Here is a 23,227-nt window from a genome sequence, read left to right as displayed (position 1 = left end):
TTTCAGGTGACCCTCATTGGCTTAGCATGTAAGAGCAGTGAATGAGCTGATCAAAAAAGTGATCTAGTGTGCGAATAGTGCAAGGTTACACCCAAGTTTGATATACAGTGTGTATACGTGCATAATGCACCTTGTTTGAGCATACCCAGACCATGAGATTAAACACCTAACGTGACAAACACCCACCACCACCATATGGGACTTCTGCGAAAAAGCTGCACGCACCCTTTATGGCAGGGAAAGGTGCCCCCATAACTCCCTTTTTTCTCCGGAGTCATAACCTCTCCGGAAGCTATCACCCCAAAAAAAGGAATAGAGGGAAGAGGGGGCAAAAGGGCTCACAACAGGGTTATACTTACCTGTCCTGAAGATCCAGACCCCTTTATCTTCTTCTCCATGCACACGCATGCTATGTGGTGCATGCTCAAGAGCTAGTTGGCTTATGGACCTCCGCCCCAGTACCTGACTACTGATTGTGTCGAGGTACGTTGGTCCGGACACACCGACATGAGAGGATATGGACTGAACAATTACAGCCTGTACTCTCTATCGCTACGTGGGTGAAACAGAGTGCAGAATTACACTCTGTTACTCTAGGAAACCCATCTGCAACACAAAAGAAAAATGGTTAACACCTAACCTTAGACAGGTCAAACAGACCATGCCTCCAACTGACTCCAAAAAAACACGTTAGAGTCTGGTGCTAGAAGGCAAGGTATAGTCTGCAGGGGAGGAGCCAATTTTCACTTAGATGTATTAACCCTGCTGTTCTGTTCGGGTCCATATGACCTGAAATGAAATTTGAGACCCTGCAGATTATGTGGATCTGAAACTTGTGATTAATTGACTTTTCCTAATTTTAGGGGTTCTTACTATGAGTGTTGTTTTTTTTGTTTACATTTTGCTACACGCTGATTGTTACACTTGTACTGTTCGGGTCAATAATTATTTCTGCCGTCAAAATGTATTTGTTTTCCTGTGTACTTCATCTCATTATTCAAAAGGGGGGAGGTTTCACTGTTCTTATCAGTGAGCAAGTACTCATCCAGTCATTTCTCTTTTAATTCTGTGAGAGAAGACACTGAGCTGTGAATACCCATCTTTACAGGTATGTAACATATAAGCTATGCTTTTCTTCTCAAATTATTCAATGCTGTTCTTTAGATTGCATATTGTAAAGCCATTTTTTGATTACTGTGTCATGATGTTAGCTAATGTGGGCCCGTCTAAAGGTACCCTTAGGCTTGTGTAGACTGAATGTTTGTCTAGGAGGGGGTGTATTCTCACTGATGTGATATATTGATTGCATGGATGAGCATTGAGTACAGATTTGAACAGGATCTGTTTTAGGGCCCCATCAGACACACACAAATGCACCCTGCGATTGTGATACTGCAGCATCACAAACGTGAGGCTCCAGTATCGCAAGCGTAGCTGTCACACTGCACTTTCTTCATCGCTGGAACCCTTACTGTAGTATGTAAACTCTTTTTGTTGTGAAACTGGTTATTGATTTTTTCTTTTATTGTTATTTATTTATATCGTTTTTTTTCATTATTTTTAATTTGTTGTTTTATAAAATACTAGCTGTACTATCCGGCTTTGCCCGGGTTAATAACTGCTGTTGGCAAAATAGAATGTGTTAACAAAAATTTATTCTCCACACAAAAACCACAAAACAAATAGAAAGTTCATTGGCCCTTGAGGAAGCAGCTCTTGTTTTCATGTCTGCAAGCTTCGCTTCCCTCTTCTCAGAAAGTTCATTGGCTCTTGAGGAAGCAGCTCTTGTTTTCATGTCTGCAAGCCTCGCTTCCCTGTCCTCAGAAAGTTCATTGGCTCTTGAGGAAGCAGCTCTTGTTTTCATGTCTGCAAGCCTCGCTTCCCTCTCCTCAGAAAGTTCATTGGCCCTTAAGGAAGCAGCTCTTGTCTGCAAGCCTCGCTTCCCTCTGCTCAGAAAGTTCATTGGCTCTTGAGGAAGCAGCTGCTGTTCTCATGTGTGTCAGCCTTGTTTCTCGGTCTTCACATTTTTCATTGGCCCATAATGCAGCTTTTCTTTTCGCATCAGCTGACATTCGTGCCATGAAATTCCTTTTCTTATGAGGCATTATTGTGGTAAAAATAGTCTGTAACTGGCAGTTTCTATATCCTCTCACATAGAAGTAATGTGACTGTCATCAGCCTTTCCACCAACACACCCTAACTGACATCTTATTACCTTACACAAGCTTTGTTGTCTATATTAACCAATCACAGCTAAGATTAATTAACCGTAGCAAAATAGAATCTGAGCTATGATTGGTTGCTATTGGCAGCCTGATAAATCTTTGTGAGATGAGTGAGATGAGTGAGATGAGTTTTGTGTGTGCTGAGGGTGGTATATGTGTTCAAGCACGTGGTAGTGTGTGGCGCATTTTTTTGTGTGTGTTCATATCCCCGTGTGTGGTGAGTATGAGTATCCCATGTCGGGGCCCCACCTTAGCAACTGTACGGTATATACTCTTTGGCGCCATCGCTCTCATTCTTTAATTCTCCCTTGTTCACATGTGGCAGCTGTCAATTTGCCTCCAACACTTTTCCTTTCACTTTTTACCCATTATGTAGATAGGGGCAAAATTGTTTGGTGAATTGGAACGCACGGGGTTAAAATTTCGCCTCACAACATAGCCTATGACGCTCTCGGGGTCCAGACGTGTGACTATGCAAAATTTTGTGGCTATAGCTGCGACGGTGCAGATGCCAATCCCGGACTTACACACATACATACATACATACATACACACACACATTCAGCTTTATATGTTAACACAAAGTTATATTTAGTTAAATTTCATGTTATAGTAATAGAAATCTAAAGCATGTTTGTTATTTGTGTGCAGAATGCTATAAACCGAACTTAATTGCAAATAGCCCGTGTAACCTTTTTCTGAAAAAAAAAATAAAAAAATTAGGTTTTAATTTAATTTTTCATTTGTTTATGATCAACCATGTTCACATACAGTTTAATAATGAAATGGGTATTCAAATAAAACACAGTAGCTAAAATCAACATTTTTATAGGTCGGGTCATTTTGACCCGAAACAGTACAAGTGTATAGTAAATGCAATCAGAACAGCAGGGTTAATAGTGTCAGCCTCCAGGTGGCAGCAGATTATCCCATGGTTTCTGTGTCCCCCAATGAGACTAACAAGAAATGTGACATTTGGTAAAAGTCACATTTCATGAATCTGTCTAAAATATCTGGATAACCAAAGATGTTCAGTAAAAATGAATGGAAAAGTGGTGCAAATCTTATAAAGAACAAGGTCCAAAAACCTCTAAGAAAGAGCAAATTACTCCAGAAAAATGGAGAACCTGCGATCAATAGAGGCTTTAGACTCATGAAAGCTTTCATTTGCTTAATAGAGTCAACCTTTCAAAATGGATCATGCAGCCATTATGACTTGGGTTTTAACATGAGTGGGAAAGCACATGCATTTTTCTCTTTGCTATTATTGCACATATGTTCAGTAACATGCTTCGAGTAACTGCATACATCTTTTAGATGCCGGCGTACTCACTGAATTTTGCCAAAGTAAGACCCCATGAAATTCTTGGGTTCTTTCGTCCTGAAGAGTCTCTTTGATTTTTTTTTTCTCCTGCGGTGTTTTTTCTTCTTACATTTTGATATAAACTATTGAGCATCTTCCGAGCATAAGCCGCATAAAGAATTGTTAAGTCACTTCTCTAAATTACTTCACATCTTTAGAAACCTGAGACAGTTAAAAGACGTTCAAAAGACTAAACACATGAACAGCAAGTCTTTTTGACATAGCAATGCATGTGTTCATTCTTTTTTTCATTTTTTAGCACTTTTTCGGGCGCATTACGCAGTGTACCCAACTGAAAAAGAAATTATATGCACATATCCCAGAAGTAAAAATGTTAGATTTCATACACATGGCTCTGCACCATAGCTATTAGTTTTAGTATTATAATTTGCCAAATTATCGAATTTTTCACCCATAGACGAGGCAATGCTTTACCCAAATACATACAATTCACATGAAGCAATAAAATCCATTTATTATTGTTCCATAGTATAAAGTTTAAAGCACTTTTGGACCAAAATATTGATGGTCCATATTAAAGATTAGTTGGTGTCTAATACATAACACCCAAAGATCAGCTGTTTGATGTGACCACAGCACTTATGCAAAAGATGCAATCTGTATTTGCGCACTGTCTACTTGGTAGCAATCATGCAGCATATTGCAGCAGTATTATTCAGTTGATGTAAGTGAAACCACTTTAAAATACCCAGATCAGCCACTACAATGATGTGCAAGTAGATGGCGCGATGTAAACATTGGAGGAACTGCAGCACTTGCACAAGGGTCACTGCTATGTATAACACAGACAATTGAGTGAGCACAGCTTCAAATCTCCTTAGGGGACTATTGAAGCCAGTAAAAAGTTAAAAAAAAAATACAAAAAGAAACAAAAGTTCAAATAAACCCCTTTTGCCCCATTGAAAATGTAACAATAATAATAATAAAAAATACACATATTTGTTGTTGCTGTGTTCAGAAATGTCCGATCTATCAAGTAAAGTAATTAAGTTTTTTTGGCCGCCGAAACGTAATAAAATGCAATAATGTGTGATCAAAACATCGTGTCTACCCCAATATGGTATCAATAAAAACGTTGGCTCGGGGCGCAAAAAATAAGCCCTCACCCGGCCCCAGATCAGTAAAAGTGTGACACCTTAGTTCTAACCAGAGATCTGGGAGTTAGAGATGCTTCCGGGGGTCTTCCCCTTGCTGCTCTCTTTCCATTCAGCACTTTTTCTATCCATTTCAACATTTGCACCCCCCCCCCCTCCCAGACCTCCTTGTAGGGTCTTCTGGAAGAATGCTCAGATTTCCCGTTGACTCCCATTATACTCGTTACTCAAAATGAGCATCCAAGCATTAGGAGTTGCTCAGTTCGAGGAATGAGCATCCGAGCATTTTAGTGCTCCCTCATCCCTACTATCAGGCAAGTGGGAGTGACTTAAGATACTGCTCCAAAATTCTGGTGCAAAAAATCAAGCCAAGATGTGATGTAAATTAAAAGGGGTTTTCCAGGTTTTGAAAAACCTCTGTTCCCGGAGTACAGTTTGTTTAAAAAAAAAAAAAAAAACTGTTCTTTACTCATCCTCCCCAGGCCCACCGCTGAGTTTTCGTTGCTGCTCCTGGTGACTTTTATTGACTGTAGCATTGACATCATGTCAACAGCTCTGTAGTCTACAAATTTGCTCAGTGGCTCATGACGTCACCTTAGGCACTGCGACCGAGCAAAAATGTTGGCTTCAGCGCTTTCACCGTGACGTCAGCACTGCAGATTATAACGGACACGAGGATCAGTGGCGGAGACTCAACATTGGACATAGGGAGGGTGCTTAAAGCGCAGTTTGTTTATAGAACAACCTGCCGCCAGGGTATAAAAGTGTTCTGAAACCAGACAACTCCTTTAATCTAAAAATTCTCCAAATTTATCATCAAGTAGGAGCTAGAATGATAAATAAGACACATTTAGTCTAATTCTGAGCTGTCTAAATCTAAGACTCTATTAGTAAATCAGCCCCATTATTTTTTATTTGTGAATTTTTAATTACTAAATGTGGAAATTCCCGCGCTGATCGTGTTCATGAAAAATCTAGAACAATAAGTTATTATAACAAAAAACTGTGCTTGTTTCTCTCCAGACAGCAGAGTGGCACTGACAATCCGCAGCACTTCGGATCCAATAAGTGATGTGTTCAGTTAGGTGTGAAATGCTCAGCCTATCAATGGGCTGTCTGTTTTCTAACAACTTGACAAGCTCTGCTAAAGAGCTTAGCCGTGCAGATTAAACCTTAAAAAATTGTCTACCATCTGTTAACTGGAGTAGCTGTCATTCGCATTCAACGTGGAGTCCAAACTAAGTTGGAAGTTTGAGTAAGTAATTATAAATTGCATATTGGGCAGAATGTGGACCCTCACCTACTTACTATCTCTACATGTTTATGGTGAATATGTCTGCGCTTTGTTTCCCTAGGTAAGGAAAGAAGAATGAATCATTGTTCTTGGGTAATCATCTTGGGCATTTTATGGATGACGGTACTCGAAGGACAGCTACAACCTCCGACAGGTAACAAACTTCACTTACTCAGCTTATTGTACAATGATAATGTGCGCAACATAGTTTTTCACTGGATTGGAAGTAATCATTTATTAAAGAAAATAATAAAATTACTGTTTCAGATCTGCTGTATGTGTATACTACTGTATCATCTATTGTGTCTGAAGAGGTTTACTATGCATAAATGGCAAGAAAACATTGCTTCTTTCTATGACTATGTACATTGTACTTTCTTAGATAAGTCCAGAAATAATATGTTATATTAGGTGGAATTTGCCTAGAAAGCAACTCCTATGGATACTACCACATTGACCGTATTAAATAAATGTGTGTTATATATGGGCATTAGAATCATATCCATACTTATCACCTAATATAAAATATATTCTAATTTAGCTGTTGCACCTTGTATCTAAGATGCTCAATAGTGTAATGACCCAAAAAAAAAACACGTTTACTAACTAACCCAGCTTATTCTTCCATGGAAGCCTGGCAGACTATATTTTAAGGCCACTATATGGGCTTCTAACCCAGTATTTAGTAATATAAAATTGACGGTAATGAAACAATATAAATAATATATATAGGTTTTATCAATGCATTCATAATAGTTGTGTGTATGCATACTCATCGATTTATGCATGTGTGTATGTATATATATATGTGTATGTATGTATGTGTATATATATATATATATATATATATATATATATATATATAATTAGCTTTATGTATGATTGCATGACTGCATATAATCTTTTATCTATGCACGTATGTATATACTATATATAATATAAATATTAATATTTATATATTAGCTGTATGTATGATTCCATATAACCTTTTACTTGTATGTATGAAACTTCATACGCAGATATTAATGCGTTTATATGTACATATTAGTTGTATTTATGTGTTGTATATATGCCTTCATGTTGGCATTTATGTTTGCAGAAACATCTGTAATTATACATCTTACCAGTTTGAATATTACAGCTATTTTCTTTAAGCTTCCATTGCACAGACTTGCATTTTCATATGTCGGATTCTGTACATGGTTATGGTTGATGTCCTATTGAGATCCCTATTTGCTGAATAGACAAAACTCTATTATTAAGCTTTCCAATCAAGCACAATATATGGCACATTTTTGCCATCAATTAAAACTTGGCACGCCATGTGAATGCAGAGCAGTACAGTTGAAAATGCTGAACTTTTGCCCTTTTGTCATACAGATTCTAAGGCTTTGAATTCTGAAACAAAGGATTCTCTGATATTACCAAGCAAAATTGAAGTCTAGATATGTTTATCATAATTAGCAATAATTGTATAATTTCAACACTAAGATAATAGATTATATTGACCCAGCTACATTGTAACAAATACAATAATAGGACGTTGGAGATCTTAGTACACTGTTTTGTAAATTTTAGTCACCCACTTTCTGCTGTGACATTGACGGGAAAATGTTTTGACCATAAAAATGCTAATCTTATATCCCACACTGTACTATGGATACTAAATGCACTTTAACATTATGATTAAATGGTTTTGTGGGATTAGAACTTTGGCAACTTCATTTGGTGAAAACACGTTTTTTTCCAGTATAAAATTCATATTGTGTTCTGTTAGATTTTGATTTATAATTTGTTATCTGCCCTTTTTCTCATCATCCCTTTGTATCCCATTTAGTTATAGAATCCAGAACGGGACTTGACAATATTCTCCATAAAGAACCTACAAATGTACAATATGGCTTGGAAGAAGGCAGCGGATCAGTTCCAGAATCCAGCCCATCTCTGGCTGGAGCACACAGCCACTATAAGAGTTTCCTCAAAAGGAAAAAGAGAGCCATATTATTTCCCAGTGGGGTGAAGGTGTGCCCAGAAGAAACATTTGAACAAGCTCTTGCGAATCATATGAATTATTTTAAACTTAGGGGTAAGTAAAAAAAAAAAAATTCAGATGAAACCTTGAAGGTTTATGTCTAAGACCATTTAAGATGCATCTAGTTATATAATGTTCAGCTAATGTCCCATTGTAGACATAGCATGAATCAGCACAAGCGGGATCTAGGGAAGATTATTGCAGTGATCCATTTTGTTTGGCATCTCATTTGCCAAGAGCTTGTATTGTACTATTCTGGTTTCCATAATGGCTTTATTTCCATTTTAATAGCTATTGAGTTGCATAATACCATATAGCAGCTAAGTCTTACAGTCGTATTTGTGTTGACCCAAGATAATATATCATCGTGAACTTAACTATCTAATCTCCAACAGAACTGTTTCCTCCTAAAATTTACCTACCACATACTATATACTATACATTTATGTACAAATACATTGGGAAACACCTTTTAATAATTGTACTCATGCCTTTCATTTAGTCTCATTGCCACAGGGGTATAAAATCCAGCCCCCAGCCATGCCGTCTGCCTTTACTAACATTTATAAAAGAATGGGTTGTTATAAAGAGCTCACTGAATCTGATCATGGTGCTGTCATAGGACACCATCATTGTAACAAGGCAGTTTGTGAAATTTCTTCCCTCCTAAATATTCGAAGATCAACTACGACGAGTGATATAGAAAAGTGGAGACGTTTGGGAACCAGAACAGCTCAGCCATGAAGTAGTAGACCACGTAAAGTTACACAACAGTGTCCTTGTGTGCTGAGGTGCACAGCGCATAAAAGTCACCAACACTGCCAACTCAGTAACTGCAGATCCCAATCCTCCTGGTATTAACATCTTCACGGCACAGATTTCCAAGGCTGAGCATCTGCATGTAAGCCTTACATCACCAAGCATCGGATGGAGTGATGCAAAGGACACTGCGATTGGAAACACGTTCTTTGGAGTGATGAATCATACTTCTCTATCTGGCAATCTGATGGACGAGTCTGGGTTTTATCTGATGCCAGGAGAACGTTTCCTGCCTAGCTGCATTGTCCCAGCTGTAAAGTTTGGTGGAGAAGGGATAATGTTATGGGATTTGTTTTTCAGGTGTGGCCTACGCTTCTTAATTCCAGTGAAGGGAAATTTTATTGTTTCAGCAGAACAAGATATTTTGGACATTTTTACACTCCCAGCTTTGTGGGAACATTTGGGGAAGGTCATTTTCTGTTCCACTATGACTATGCCTCATTGTACAAAGCAAGGTCCATAAAGGCATGGTTGGAAGAGTATAGTTTGGAAGAACATGACTGGCCGCATAGAGCCCTGAGCCCAACCTCATTGAATGCCTTTGGGATGATTTAGAACAGAGATTGTGTGCCAGGCTCTCTCTTGTATGACCTCACAAATGCTCTTCTGGATGAATGGTCAATAATTCCCAAAGATGTTCTCCAAAATCTTATAGAGAGCCTTTGCTGAATAATAGCTGTTTTAGCTGTAAAAGGAGGAACCATCTCCACATGTCTTTGGATTTTGAATGGGATGTCATAAAACGCTCCTGGAGGTGTAATGTGTAGGTGTCCCAATACTTTTGCCAATATAGTCTATTTAGGACAATGAACATTTTAATTATTGGTTACATTTTAAACCTGATCAGAATTATTAAATTTGGAATGATGATTGTAGAGAATAAATCTACAAATGGGGTGTTTTTAAATTTTGGAATAAGATTTTGAGGATTTCTCTTGTTGGATGAGGGTTTTATAAATTTGGTTTGTATATATGGGCAAAAAATGAGTTCAACCATAGTTATTCAATCATAGATGACTGGAGGTCATAGATATATTACCTATCCAATTGCTTCTTGTTTAGATTGGCTTTGCACTTTTTATTTTTTTGCCTTTTTCTGTGTCAATTTCGTCAGGATCTTGCTATGTAGTGATTCATACTCCTGATTTCACTATTGAGGTAGACCAAGTAAAGAGGAAGACGTGTACTCCATAGAAACCTTGGTAAAACACAGGAACATGACTTTCCAGCCAGTTACTGAGTGTGTTGTATCCCAGAGCAGTATTCCCAATTCTGCAGGCAGGTCTAAAGTCTCTCCGCATTCCTTGCCTCCTTGCTAGCTGAGGGTCTGCACACAGACAAACTAGCCCTGGTCATATGTTTTCTGGGATGAGTAAGAGGCATGAACAGCAATGTGATGTTGGATAAACTGTCATTGCATTATAGGAGCTCAGCTAATCTCTTAGGGATGTCAACAAAGATTAAATAAGATCAAGTAAGAACCATTAACTGTGAATGCAGATCTGGACTTCAATAGACGCCATACATACAGTTTACAGAAGTGAAAAAATGCTGATTAAAGCTGAACGTAACTTAAGAGAGTTGTATCTTGTGTTGACCTTTTTAAGCTCTGCCCTATGTGTACTATTCCATATGCTTGCTGTCATTTAATTGTATTGTACATTGCTTACTCTCAGAGGGTGACAATCTATACAGGTCATTCAGAATCTCGGAATGGGTCTTTATTTGTGTTTTTTAATGGGAAATTAGCTCAGCCATTAAGGGAAGTTCTCTATTATTCCTCTAATTGAAGTATTTTTGTAGTATAGAGGACCTCTTTTGTGTTAGATTTCCATACATTGTGGCTACATTAGTTTTAGTAGTTCCCATTAAAAAGGTTAGTGGTTGAGTTGGTGCGAATCGAGTCACAGGACCCAATCCAGCAGCCGGGTCAGTAATCTGTGCCCCAAGAACTGACGCATAGCTGACATCCATTGCTTTTTAGATTATGTGGCCAGGCCAGATAATCAAAAGAAGAGCTGCAGATGCTAGGAGTTAGAAGGCAATTCTATTGGCTCCTGTCCTACGGCCACAGATTAGACCGGGCCACTCGACCGGTTTATGCAGTTCAAATCGCCCTAACTTCAGCTAGTGGAAACTTTTTAGTGTTCTGCATAATCAACTTTGAATTGTATGATTAATAATATGTATCCATTACACTTTTTCTGTAAAGGTTACTTATGTGAGTTGTACTGTTGGCCGGAGCTTCACCTCAGAGTTTCTGCTATTCCCACCCGCTGCCTGAAATCTGCTAATAATACTGGCAATGCCAAGAGCTTTCTGCTCCATCTTAGTTGCATTGTTTTGAGCCACAAATAAGGGCGATTTACTTGAAAGGACTCAGACAGCTATCAGTATTATTAATGTTATGTGTAGAGTATATGCAGGAGGTGGGCATTGCTGGAAGTCTGTGAGGTCCCTGTTTTGTTGTTATCGGAATACTCCTTTAAGGATCTATCATGTATAGAGCACCATGGAAACTTGCAAAGGGAAAATATGGGGAAAAATATGAACGAATGTATGGCACTGGTGTCAAATCTCCCATGTCACTCCATTTTACTAATTATGAAAATTTGCTAAGAAATACTTTTAGTATAATTTTGCTTTTTATAGTTTGACCCGTGTGTTACAAAAAGAGTGCCTGTCACCAGGTCAGAAAGTGGATAGGTGTCTCTTTATTCCCACTGCTCCTCGATTATTCCATTGTTTGTTTGTTTTTAATCCGCCATACAGTTCATAAGATATGAGACTTTTTATTTAATGCAAATCTTTATGGTCTTTACCAAGGGGGCTCAAAGGGTAATAATGCAGTGCAGTCTTTAACCCCTTTATCCTCAAGCCTGTTTTCACCTTCCTGACCAGGCCAAATGTTACAATTTTGACCAGTGTCAATTTATGAGATAATAACCCTGGAACGCTTCAACGTGTCCCAGTGATTGTGAGATTTTTTTTTGTGACATGTTGTACTTTATGGTAGTGGTAAATTTTGGTTCATATGATTTTATATTTATTTATGAAAATATCGAAAATTTTACAAAAAATGTGAACATTTTGCAACTTTCAAACTTTGAATTTTTATGCCCTTAAACCAGATAGTTATACCACACAAAAGAGATAATAAATAACATTGACTACTTGTCTACTTTACATCAGCATAATTTTTGAAACATAATTTTTTTGTTAGGAAATTGGAAGGGTTAAATGTGTATCAGCAATTTTTCATTTTTCCAACAAAATTTACAAACCCAATTTTATTTTAGGGACCACATCACATTTGAAGTGATTTTGAGATGCCTTTGTGACTGAAAATACCCCAAAGTGACTCTATTTTAAAAACTGCACTCTTCAAAGTGCTCAAAACCACACTCAAGAAGTGTATTTATCCTTTTGGTGCGTCACAGGAATAAAAGCAATGTGGAAGGAAAAAAAGGAAAATTTTATTTCTTCCCACAAAAATATTGTTTAGCCCCAATTTTTTTTCACAAAGGCAACAGGACAAAATGGTGTGTACATTTTTTTGTGCAATTTCTCCTGAATTCACCGACACCCCATATGTGGTAGAAAACTATTGTTTGGGTGCACGGCATGGCTCAGAAGGTAAGGAGCATAATTTGACTTTTAGGGCGCAAAATTGGCTGGAACAGATAGCAGATGTCATGTCGTGTTTGCAGAGCCCCTGATATACCTAAATAATGGAATCTCCCCAGAAGTTACTCCATTTTGGAAATTACACCCCTCAAGAATTCATTTACAGGTGTGGTGAGCACACCTGTAACGCTGAAAATATAAAATTTTAATTTTTCCCATAAATTTTTCATTTTCACAAGGGTAATAGGAAAAAATTGACCACACAATTTGTTTTGCAATTTCTCCTGAGAACACAGAGACCCAATATGTGGTGGAAAACTACTGTTTGGGCACATGGTAGGTCTTGAAAGGGAAGGAGTGCCAATTGAATTCTGGGGCGCAAGTTTGGCTGGAACAGATTGTGGATTCCATGTCACATTTGAAGAGCCCATGACATACCAAAACAGCAGAAAACCCAACAAGTCACCCATTTTTGGAAACTACACCTCTTGAGGAATTCATCTATGGATGTAGTGAGCACTTTTAACCCTCAGGTCATTCACAGAATTGTTATATAAATAGACAGACCGAACTGTATGGATGTGTAACATAACTATGGTCAGGGTACTCCCAAATTAAATATGTAGCCTACAAAATTGGAGTATTTTCCCAAATCAAGTATAAATACATATTGATATATAAAAAAAACACTTTATTTCATAGATGAGATTAAAATCACATAACAAAGTTAAGAAAATAGATCTTTCGGGGTAGGGATACACATAAGTGCAGAGCAGCAATAATAAGTGGGTCCTATGGGAACAGCTGACTGACCCTATTCAACAATAGCATATAATAAATCTATAACACATGTGAACAATATAGCGTGGCAATAGACACTGTATGGAGTTTAGAACATTCTCCCTAAGGTAGGTACCTCCACACAGAGAACAACAATCAAAAAGAGCCACCAAAGAAAGTTGAACAGGCAAAATAGCAATAACAGGTTGAATCAGAGAGCTCACCCATAATGTACTGCGGTTACCACTAAGCCACACTGCAGCCCCGACGCGCGTTTCGCGTGGCTTCTTCGGGGGGCTGTGAAGAATTGTATATCATTGGGCTGAGTAAATGGAAAATTACGAATTTTTTTTTCACTAAAATGTTGCTTTGGCTCAAAGTTTTTAATTTTCAAAAGGAATAATACAGGAAAATGGACCATACAATTTGTTATGCAATTTCTCCTGAATATGCCAATACCCTATGTGTTGTCAAAAACTACTTTTGAGGCTCAGTGCAAAGCTCAGAAGGAAAGAAGTGCTATAATAGAGCTCATATTTTGCTGGAATGGTTTGTGGGTGCCATGTCACATTGGTAGAGTCCCTGAGGTGTCAGAACAGAAGACACCCCCCCCATAAGTGACCCCATTTTACAAACTACAATCCCACAATGAATTCATCTAGGGGTACAGTGAGCATGTTGACACCACTTGTTCCTCACAGAATTTTATACCATTTGGCGGACAAAAAAGAATAATTACATTTATACTACTAAAATGTTGTTTTAGTCCCAAGTTTTTAATTGTTGTAAGGGCTAATAGGAAAAAATGGACCTCACAGTTTGTTGTGTAAATTCCCCTGAGTGCACCAATACTAACATGTAATCAGGAAATACTTTTCTGGCACAGTGGAAAGCTCAGAAGGGTAGGAGGGCATTATTGTGCAGATTTTGCTGTTATGGTTTGTGGATTCCATGACCCACTGGGAAAGCCCCTGAGGTGCCAGAGCAGCAGAACCCCCCATAAGTGACCTCATTTTACAAACTACACCTCTTAATGAATTCATCTAATGGTGCACTCTTATATTAACACCATGGGTGAGTCACAGAACTTTATACCATTGGGCATTGCAGAAAAAATAATTACAGTTTTACCACAAAAATGTGATAAAATTTTCCACATGGGAAAATGTGAAAAAATGCCACCATTGCTGAACGTGGCAATATGCAATATGTGGCTGCTTAGCCGCACGTCGAGACACAGGATGGAAGGAGGGCTATTTGACTCCTGAAGAACAAATTATCGTAGAATAGTATGTAGACTCCATATATAGAGACCTAAAGTGCCAGAAGAGCAGAATTTCCCCTCAAGTGACCCCATTTTGGAAATTACATCCCTATGGGAATTTATCTACAGGCGTAGTGACGATTTTGACTCCATGAGTGCAAATCTGCCTTTGTAGTGCTCAGTATTTATTGTCAATCATACTTATTAGGTATACAATTAAGCTATTCATCCGTGTGAGTGTTACCATCCGAGAGAAGCTAACTGATTTTTTCCTCAGGTGTCATATCCATTGACTGTTAGTTAAAAACGGATGGAATTCTAAGTACAAAATATGGTCTTCCTAGTTTTATTTGTTTGCATGGATTTTTATGCCCTAGTCTGATCCACAAAACAAATGACAATAGAACATGTTCTATGTCTCACAAAATGGAGACCCGGACCCATTTTTAAAACTGATGTGTGTATGGACCAATGAAACTCTATGGGTTAGTGGTCTGTCGCAGAAAAATAACAGGCAGCACAAGGCCATGTCACACATACAGTCATGGCCGAAAATGTTGGCATCCTTGAAATTGTTACAGAAAATTAAGTATTTATCCCAGAAAATTATTGCAATTACACATGTCTTGTTATACACATATTTATTTCCTTTGTGTGTATTGGAAGAATAAAAATAAAAAAAGAGAAAAAAAGAAAAATTGGACATAATTTCACACAAAACCCCAAACATGGGCCACTCAAAATTGTTGGCACCCTCAATTTAATATTTGGTTGCCCACACTTTGGAATAAATAACTGCAATCAATCGCTTCCTATAACCATCAACAAAGTTCTTCGACCTCTTAACTGGAATTTTGGACCACTCTTCTTTTGTAAACTGCTCCAGGTCTCTAATATTTGAAGGGTGCCTTCTCCCAACAGCAATTTTAAGATCTCTCCACAGGTGTTCAATGATATTTAGATCCGGACTCATTGATGGCCACTTCAGAACTCTCCAGCACTTTGTTTCCATCCATTTCTCGGTGCTTCTTGAAGTATGTTTGGAGTTATTGTTCTTCTGGAAGACCCATGACCTAGAACTCAAACCCAGCTTTCTGACACTGAGTACTACATTACGACCCAAAATCCTTTGGTAATCTTCAGATTTCATGATGCCTTGCACACAGTCAAAGCACCCAGTGCCAGAGGCAGAAAAACAACCCCAAAAAACATCTTTGAACCTCCACAATGTTTGACAGTAGGTACTGTGTTCTTTTCTTTGTAGGCTCCATTCTGTTTTCGGTAAACAGTAGAATTATGTACTTTACCAAAAATCTGTATTTTGGTCTCATATGTCCACAAGATGCTTTCCCGGAAAAATTTTGGTTTACTTACCTACATTTAGCAAACTGTTCTCTATCAGTTGGGTCCTATTGGGTCTCTTACCTTACCTTACCCTGAACCTGCAAGACAGCTTGAATTTCTTTGAAACTTGATTGGGGTTGCTTATCCACCATCTGGACTATCCTGTGTTGCAACTTTTCATCAATTGTTCTCTGCTGTCCATGTCCAGGGAGATTAGTTACAGTGCAATAAACGTCTTGATTATATTGCGCACCATGGACAAAGGAATGTCAAGAAGATCTCTGGAGATGGACTTGTAACCTTGAGATTGTTGATATTGTTCAACCATTTTGGTTCTTAAGTCCTCAGACAGTTCTCTTCTTTCTGTTCTCCATGCTTAGTATGGCACACACAGACACACAATGCAAAGATTGAGTCAACTTCTCTTTTTATCTAGTTTCATGTGACATTTCCCACACCTGTTACTTGCCACAGGTGAGTTTGAACGAGCATCACATGCTTGAAACAAAGTTGTTTACCCACAATTTTGTAAAAGTTCCAACAATTTTGTCCGGCCCAATTTTGGGGTTTTGTGTGAAATTATGTCTAATTTGCCTTTTTTTCTGTGTTTTTTTGTGTTGTTCCAATACACACAAACCAAATCCCCACGTTTTATTAGACACATGTTTAATTGCAAGAATTTTCTGGAGAAATACTTCATTTTCTGGAACAATTTCAATGGTGCTAACACTTTCAGCCATGACTGTACAGTATGTGTGAATGTAGCCTGCGTGTGTAGTTTGCATACCTAAGCTCTTGGTACTGTTAAGACTGACATATCCCTAGACTAAGCTGGATAAAGGGCTGACTTGGTCATGGTTGGAAGAAGCAGGATTTAGACGTGTTAAACAGCGGGATGTCAGTTATATAACTACTGTAACCTTGGTGTTTGAAATAAACTATTTTGCAATATATTATTTAGTTGTATATGGCGCCTTTCCTCAAGGCCTACATATATTAAATTAAAAGTTTCCTCGGACTATCAAACGTCTTCTGCTCCTTTATATATAACAAATCATCATTGCATTGCTATTCCATGAAGTGACGGCAGAAGTGGATACAGCTCTTAGCTGGGCAGGGAGAGCAGCATAAATCATTGCTAATCTTCTTGTCATCTTAAGAAGTTGATTTTTTACTAATGGTAGTCAAGTTGTCTTCATACGTCTGCATGGTTATTATAAATGATAATGTATAATTATTGGGCATTTTTTTTAATGAACTTCAAATTATTTGCAAGTTATTGGAAGTATACAGAAAATTTGTCTGAATTAAACATGACCTGTCCACTGCTTTTGGTGCTACATTTAGGGATGTGGAAAGAAAAATCCCTTTACAGTAGTGTTGTAAGGTTAGGAATTACAAGTCAACACACGGAAGACTAAGAAAGTCCTTAAGCTGAGGTTAAGCAGGGGGAGAGACAAATTACATAAGAGGACACCAGTAGTGTTGAGCGAATTTGTTCGGTATTTCAAATTCGTGTTCGTGGTTCTGACTTGTTCTTGCCAAAAAATCGGCTCCATCCATGAACATCCCTGATTTGCAACGCTGATGACATCTGCGTGACAGCGTGGCAAATCAGGGATGTTCATGGACGGAGCCGATTTTTTGGCGCGGACAAGTCGGAGCCACGAACACTAATTTGAAATGCCAAACAAATTCGATCAACACTAGACACCAGTATTACAAATGGCACATAGTAGGTGGGGGTCTGTTACAGACTTTATATTTAGACTTTATGGTGCCTCTTTAACCCAGGAATAGAATATTTTATCAGAATAAAAAAAATTACCTTACATTATAAAAGTAAAATCTTTAATGTCATCCATGAACTTTTACAGTTTTAGGAAACAATAATTATGATGCAGTGATGCTAGTGTCAGACCCTAACCAGGACATGTGCCTTTTAGTGGTCACTTTCCTTTCTATGCACAAGACTGAAATCTTGGAAAAGAAGAACTTTTTTAGCTTTTAACCCCTTCACTACCCGGCGATTTTCTGTTTTTCCGTTTTCGTTTATTCCTTCCTTTCTTCCAAGAGCCATAAATTTTATATTTTTCTGGCCATATAGCCATATAAAGGCTTGTTTTTTGCGAGACGGGTTGTACTTTTGAACAGCATTCATTTTACCATATAGTGTACTGGAAAACGATAAAAAATCAATGGCAATATGATTCTCCTAGTCAGTATGAGTGCACAGATACCAAAAAATTTGTAAAACAAAAAAAATTTTTTTGTCGCCATTTTCCAAGACCCTTAATGCTTTCACTTTTCAGGATCTGGGGCTGGGTGAGGGCTTATTTTTTGCGCCCTGATCTGACATTTTTATTGATATCATTTAGGGGTAGATACGATGTTTTGATCACCTCTTATTGCCAACAAAACATAATTCTGGCGTTTTGATTTTTTTTCCGCTACTCGTATATCGATCAAATTCATTTATTTTATATTTTGATAGATTGGACATTTCTGAGTGCAGCTATACTATATATATTTATTTTCAATGGGGCAAAGGAGGATGATTTGAACTTTTTTTTTTTTTTTATATATATTTTTAAAAACTTTTTTTTTTCTTTTTACTTTATTTAATAGTCCCCTTTGGAGAATTGAAGCTGCAATCGTCTGATCGATTGTGCTATACATAGCAGTGCTTCAGTCATGCTTTGTATAGCAGAAATCATGATCTCCTATGAATGCTGGCCATAGCAGACCTCTGGCTGTCATGGCAACCCATCAGGGCCCCGCGATCACTTGACAGGGACGCCAATAAGTGGGACTTGTGACGTGCTTCCTGCTGTCAGTGATTGACACTGGGTTTTAACTGGTTAATAGCCGCTCTGCTCCTCTCACGGCTGTTAAAGGCACTTAATGGCTGATTAAATCAGACACCAAGTACGGGGAAGAATGTGGACTCACATGGAATATTACCTTTGACATACTGGTACATCAAAGGTGGTGAAGGAGATAACAATACTCTTACCTTCTGGCTTGAAAGCCCATAATGAGCTCATTTGTTCTACAATAAATCTGTAAGGTGACCAGGATGTTAGCTGTGGGCGAGCTTCTGCTCCATAATGCCCTGGCACTTTACAAAAAAGTCGTGTCCCAGTCCATAAGTGATGTGCTGTGTACATTGCATTGTGCTCACTCGCAGGCTGGAGGCCTTCGCTGTCTCTACGTCCTTCAGTTCCAAGACCAGCCACACACACATCAGGGGACACCCATTTCATTTTAACAAGTTCAACTTTACTGTAAAGTTCAAGTACATCAGTCTTTAACACGCAGAATTGGGCAGAACACCCTCCATTTCTTGTTCCATCAAAACAGTACATTTCAATAATTTTCTTACGTTCAGCTCGGACTATCCCTACTTTAAGTGGTCCTGTTAATCCTAGGGATTCCCCGTCCGGCGCCACAGTATTCCCGAGATCCGCTAAGTTTCCCTCATGCTTTTCCACATTTATCTTGCACTGTACAGAAGGGGTGTTGGTGCTCTCCATACCCCCCCGCCTTGAGCTCCGGACATTGCAGGAATGACCACTGAGAGTTTTGTATGACCTCATTCCACCAGAACGATTTGCCCTCACCGTACTTTTAGCCCACTGCCACTTGAATTTGACCTTGCCTCCAACAAACATTTTCACTAACTCTAACTGACTAAACCAGGAAGTCGTTCCCTTTTTGCCCACTAGCTCAACCCAAATTGTGGGCTAGCACCAAGTATTAACTATTTCCTACCTTATGTACTAACTTAAATTCTATCCTATGCTTTCCCTATAACTGTGCTGAGTGTACCAGAGTTACTTTAAACAATACCTTTACAGTACCCACTTAACAGCATCAGTACCTATAACACTATGCAACACTACTAAAACTCACTTCACAATACATGTATAAAACACATGAGACTATTCACACTACACCATTACATAGTTACATAGTTTATAAGGCCGAAAAAAGACAAGCGTCCATCCAGTTCAGCCTATTTCTTGTGCACTGCAGCTATTCCGCAGCGTTGATCCAGGGGAAGGCAAAAACAAAACAAAACATGCGGTATAGGCCAATTTACATTATTGAGGAAAAATTCACTTCCCGACACCAATCTGGCAGTCAGATTAAATCCCTGGATTAATTAACTAAGCATAAGATGTAATTTTATTGTTCTCAAGAAAGGAGTCCAGGCCTCTCTTGAACTCATTAAGTGAGTTGGACATCACCACTTCCTCTCCCAGAGAGTTCCAGAATCTCACGGCTCTGACCGTAAAGAATCCCCTTCTATGCTGGTGCAGGAACCTCCTTTCCTCCAGATGCATAGTGTGCCCCCTCGTCTTTGTCACCATCCTTGGTATAAACAGGTCATGGGAGAGATCTCTGTACTGCCCCCTGATGTATTTATACATGTTTATGAGGTCTCCCCTAAGCCTTCTCTTTTCCAACGTAAATAGGCCTAATTTTGACAACCTCTCTGGGTATTCTAGTCCCTCCATTCCCTTTATTACCTTAGTCGCCCTCCTTTGTACCATCTCTAGCTCCAATATGTCTTTCCTGAGCACCGAAGCCCAGAACTGTGCACAATATTCTAAGTGCGGCCTTACCAGCGCTTTATACAGAGGAAGAACAATGTTCTCATCATATGCCCCTATTCCTCTTCTGATGCATACCATGACTCTATTTGCCTTCGCAGCTGCTGCCTGACACTGGGCACTCCAATTTAATTTGCTATTAGCCAAGACGCCCAGGTCCTTCTCCATGTCAGATTTCCCCAACGGTTTCCCATTTAATATGTATGGGTGACTGCTGTTTTTCTTTCCCATGTGCATGACCTTACATTTATCGGCATTGAACCCCATTTGCCATTTTTTGGCCCAACTCCCCAATTTTTCTAAATCCTCCTGTAGCTGTGCCCTATCCTCATCTGTATTAACTACTTTACAAAGTTTAGTATCATCTGCAAATATTGCTATTTTACTATGCAACCCTTCCACTAGATCATTAATAAATATATTAAATAATATAGGGCCCAAGACAGACCCTTGAGGCACCCCGCTAGTAACCCTGACACACCCTGAGCTTACTCCATTGATAACCACCCTCTGCTTTCTATCACTCAGCCAGCTATTTACCCACTTGCACACATTATCCCCCAGACCAAGCATTCTCATTTTATATACCAACCTTTTGTGTGGCACGGTATCAAACGCTTTGGAGAAGTCAAGGTATACAACAGCCACTGACTCTCCCCGGTCCAGCTGTGAGCTCACCTCCTTGTAGAAGGCGATCAGGTTTGTTTGGCAGGAGCGATCCCTCATGAATTCATGTTGATATGGAGTTAGACAGTTATTATCATTAAGATATTCTACAATAGCATCTCTAAGAAATCCTTCAAACAATTTACCCACAACAGACATTAAGCTGACTGGTCTATAGTTCCCAGGGTCACTTTTAGACCCCTTTTTGAATATTGGTACCACATTTGCTTGGCGCCAGTCTAGTGGGACAGTCCCTGTCCATAAAGAGTGCTTGAATATAAGATACAGCGGTCTGTCTATCACATTACTTAATTCTTTTAGTACCCGGGGGTGTATGCCATCTGGGCCTGGTGACTTGTCTATTTTGATATTATTTAGGCGTTTCTGAACTTCCTCCTGGGTTAGGTGGGTGATATTTAGTGGAGGGTTTACTTTATCACTCTGCATTTCCTCCGATAAATTGTTTTCTTTTGTGAAAACAGTGGAGAAGAAGCTATTGAGTAGGTTTGCTTTACCCTCATCGCCCTCTATGATTTTACCCAGGTTATTTTTCAATGGGCCAACTACATCAGTTTTAATCCTTTTACTGTTTATATAGTTAAAGAACAGTTTGGGATTCGTTTTACTTTCCTTGGCAATTAGTCTCTCTGTCTCCTCTTTTGCTATTCTTATTTGTTTCTTACAGATTTTGTTTTTTTCCCTATAAGATATTAGCGCTTCCTCACTGCCTTCTTGTTTAAGTTTACCAAAAGCCCTTTTTTTGTTTTTCATTGCCCTCTTGACTTCCTTATTTAGCCACATTGGCTTCCTCCTATTCCTAGCCCTTTTATTCTCATAAGGTATGTACCTTCTACAGTGACTATGTAGGACTGTTTTGAAAATTTCCCATTTTCTATCCGTGCTCCTATTACTAAAGATACTATCCCAGTCTATAAGGTGAAGGGCATCTCTTAGCAGATCAAACTTTGCCCTCCTAAAGTTCAGTGTTTTTGTGACTCCCTTGCTGGGCACCCTACTGAAGCACATGTGGAATTGTATAATGTTGTGGTCACTATTTCCCAGGTGCCCCCCGACCTGCACCTCAGTTATTCTGTCTGGCCTGTTAGTTAATATTAAGTCTAAAAGGGCCGTCCCTCAGTTGGTTCCTGCACAAGTTGTGACAAATAATTGTCTTTGATAATTGACAGAAACCTGTTTCCTTTCTGAGATCTACAGCTTTCGGTTTCCCAGTCTATATCGGGGTAGTTGAAGTCCCCCATAATAATCACCTCGTTATTTTTTGCTACTTCGTCTATTTGTCTCATTAATAGACTTTCCGTGGCTTCTGCTATATTTGGTGGTTTATAACAGACTCCTATGATAATTTTATTATTGTTTTTTGCCCCATGTATCTCCACCCATAAGGACTCGACCTCCTCATTTCCCTCCCATACATCCTCCCGTATTGTAGGCTTTAGACACGTCTTTACATATAGACAGACTCCACCCCCTTTCCGACTTCTTCGATCCCTTCTAAACAGACTGTAACCCTGTAAGTTAACTGCCCAGTCATAGCTTTCATCTAACCATGTCTCGGTTATTCCCACTATGTCATAGTTACCTGTAGATATTTCTGCTTCCAGTTCATCCATCTTGTTTGTCAGGCTCCTGGCATTTGCTAGCATGCAGTTTACACGATTTTGTTTTGTTCCAATCTTCTCCCTGTGGATTGTATTAGAAATTTTCTTACCTCCTTTCCAAGTATCTTGTCTTGGAACTTCTTTGTCGCACTTCATATCTTTCATTAGTATGTTCTCTGGTTGCATGTTCGTGTCCGGCGTTTTTCTTCCCATCCCCTCTTCTTCTAGTTTAACGCCCTCCTGATGAGTGTTGCGAGTCTCCTGGCGAATGTGTGTTTCCCGGGTTTGTTGAGGTGTAGTCAGTCTCTGGCAAGGAGTCCGTCATAGAGGTAATTCACACCGTGGTCCAGGAATCCAAATCCTTGTTGTCTTCACCATCGTCTCAGCCAGTTGTTCACATCAAGGATCCTGTTCCATCTCCTGACGCCATGCCCGTCTACTGGAAGGATAGAAGAAAAAA

At 38.9% G+C, this 23,227-nt stretch overlaps 1 protein-coding gene across 2 annotated transcripts in view; it reads left to right on the top strand.

The window, feature by feature from the left end:
* Positions 1-1,061: 1,061 nt before the first annotated feature.
* Positions 1,062-23,227, top strand: part of IMPG2 (interphotoreceptor matrix proteoglycan 2) — a 91,995-nt gene continuing 69,829 nt past the window's right edge. For both annotated transcript variants that reach the window (XM_073664683.1, XM_073664681.1), the window contains exons 1-4: positions 1,062-1,108; positions 5,727-5,958; positions 6,059-6,151; positions 7,835-8,083. In XM_073664683.1, the coding sequence (XP_073520784.1) occupies positions 6,073-6,151; positions 7,835-8,083 (328 nt within the window). In that variant the 5' untranslated portion in view covers positions 1,062-1,108; positions 5,727-5,958; positions 6,059-6,072. The remainder of the gene's footprint in view (positions 1,109-5,726; positions 5,959-6,058; positions 6,152-7,834; positions 8,084-23,227) is intronic.

Source organism: Phyllobates terribilis, unplaced genomic scaffold (assembly GCF_046119375.1).
Source record: "Phyllobates terribilis strain yellow unplaced genomic scaffold, ASM4611937v1 Scaffold_2__4_contigs__length_985480577, whole genome shotgun sequence".
NCBI classification, from domain to species: Eukaryota; Metazoa; Chordata; class Amphibia; order Anura; family Dendrobatidae; genus Phyllobates; species Phyllobates terribilis.
The sequence above is the reverse complement of the archived record's forward strand: the minus strand, read 5'-3'. Positions and strand labels throughout refer to the sequence as shown.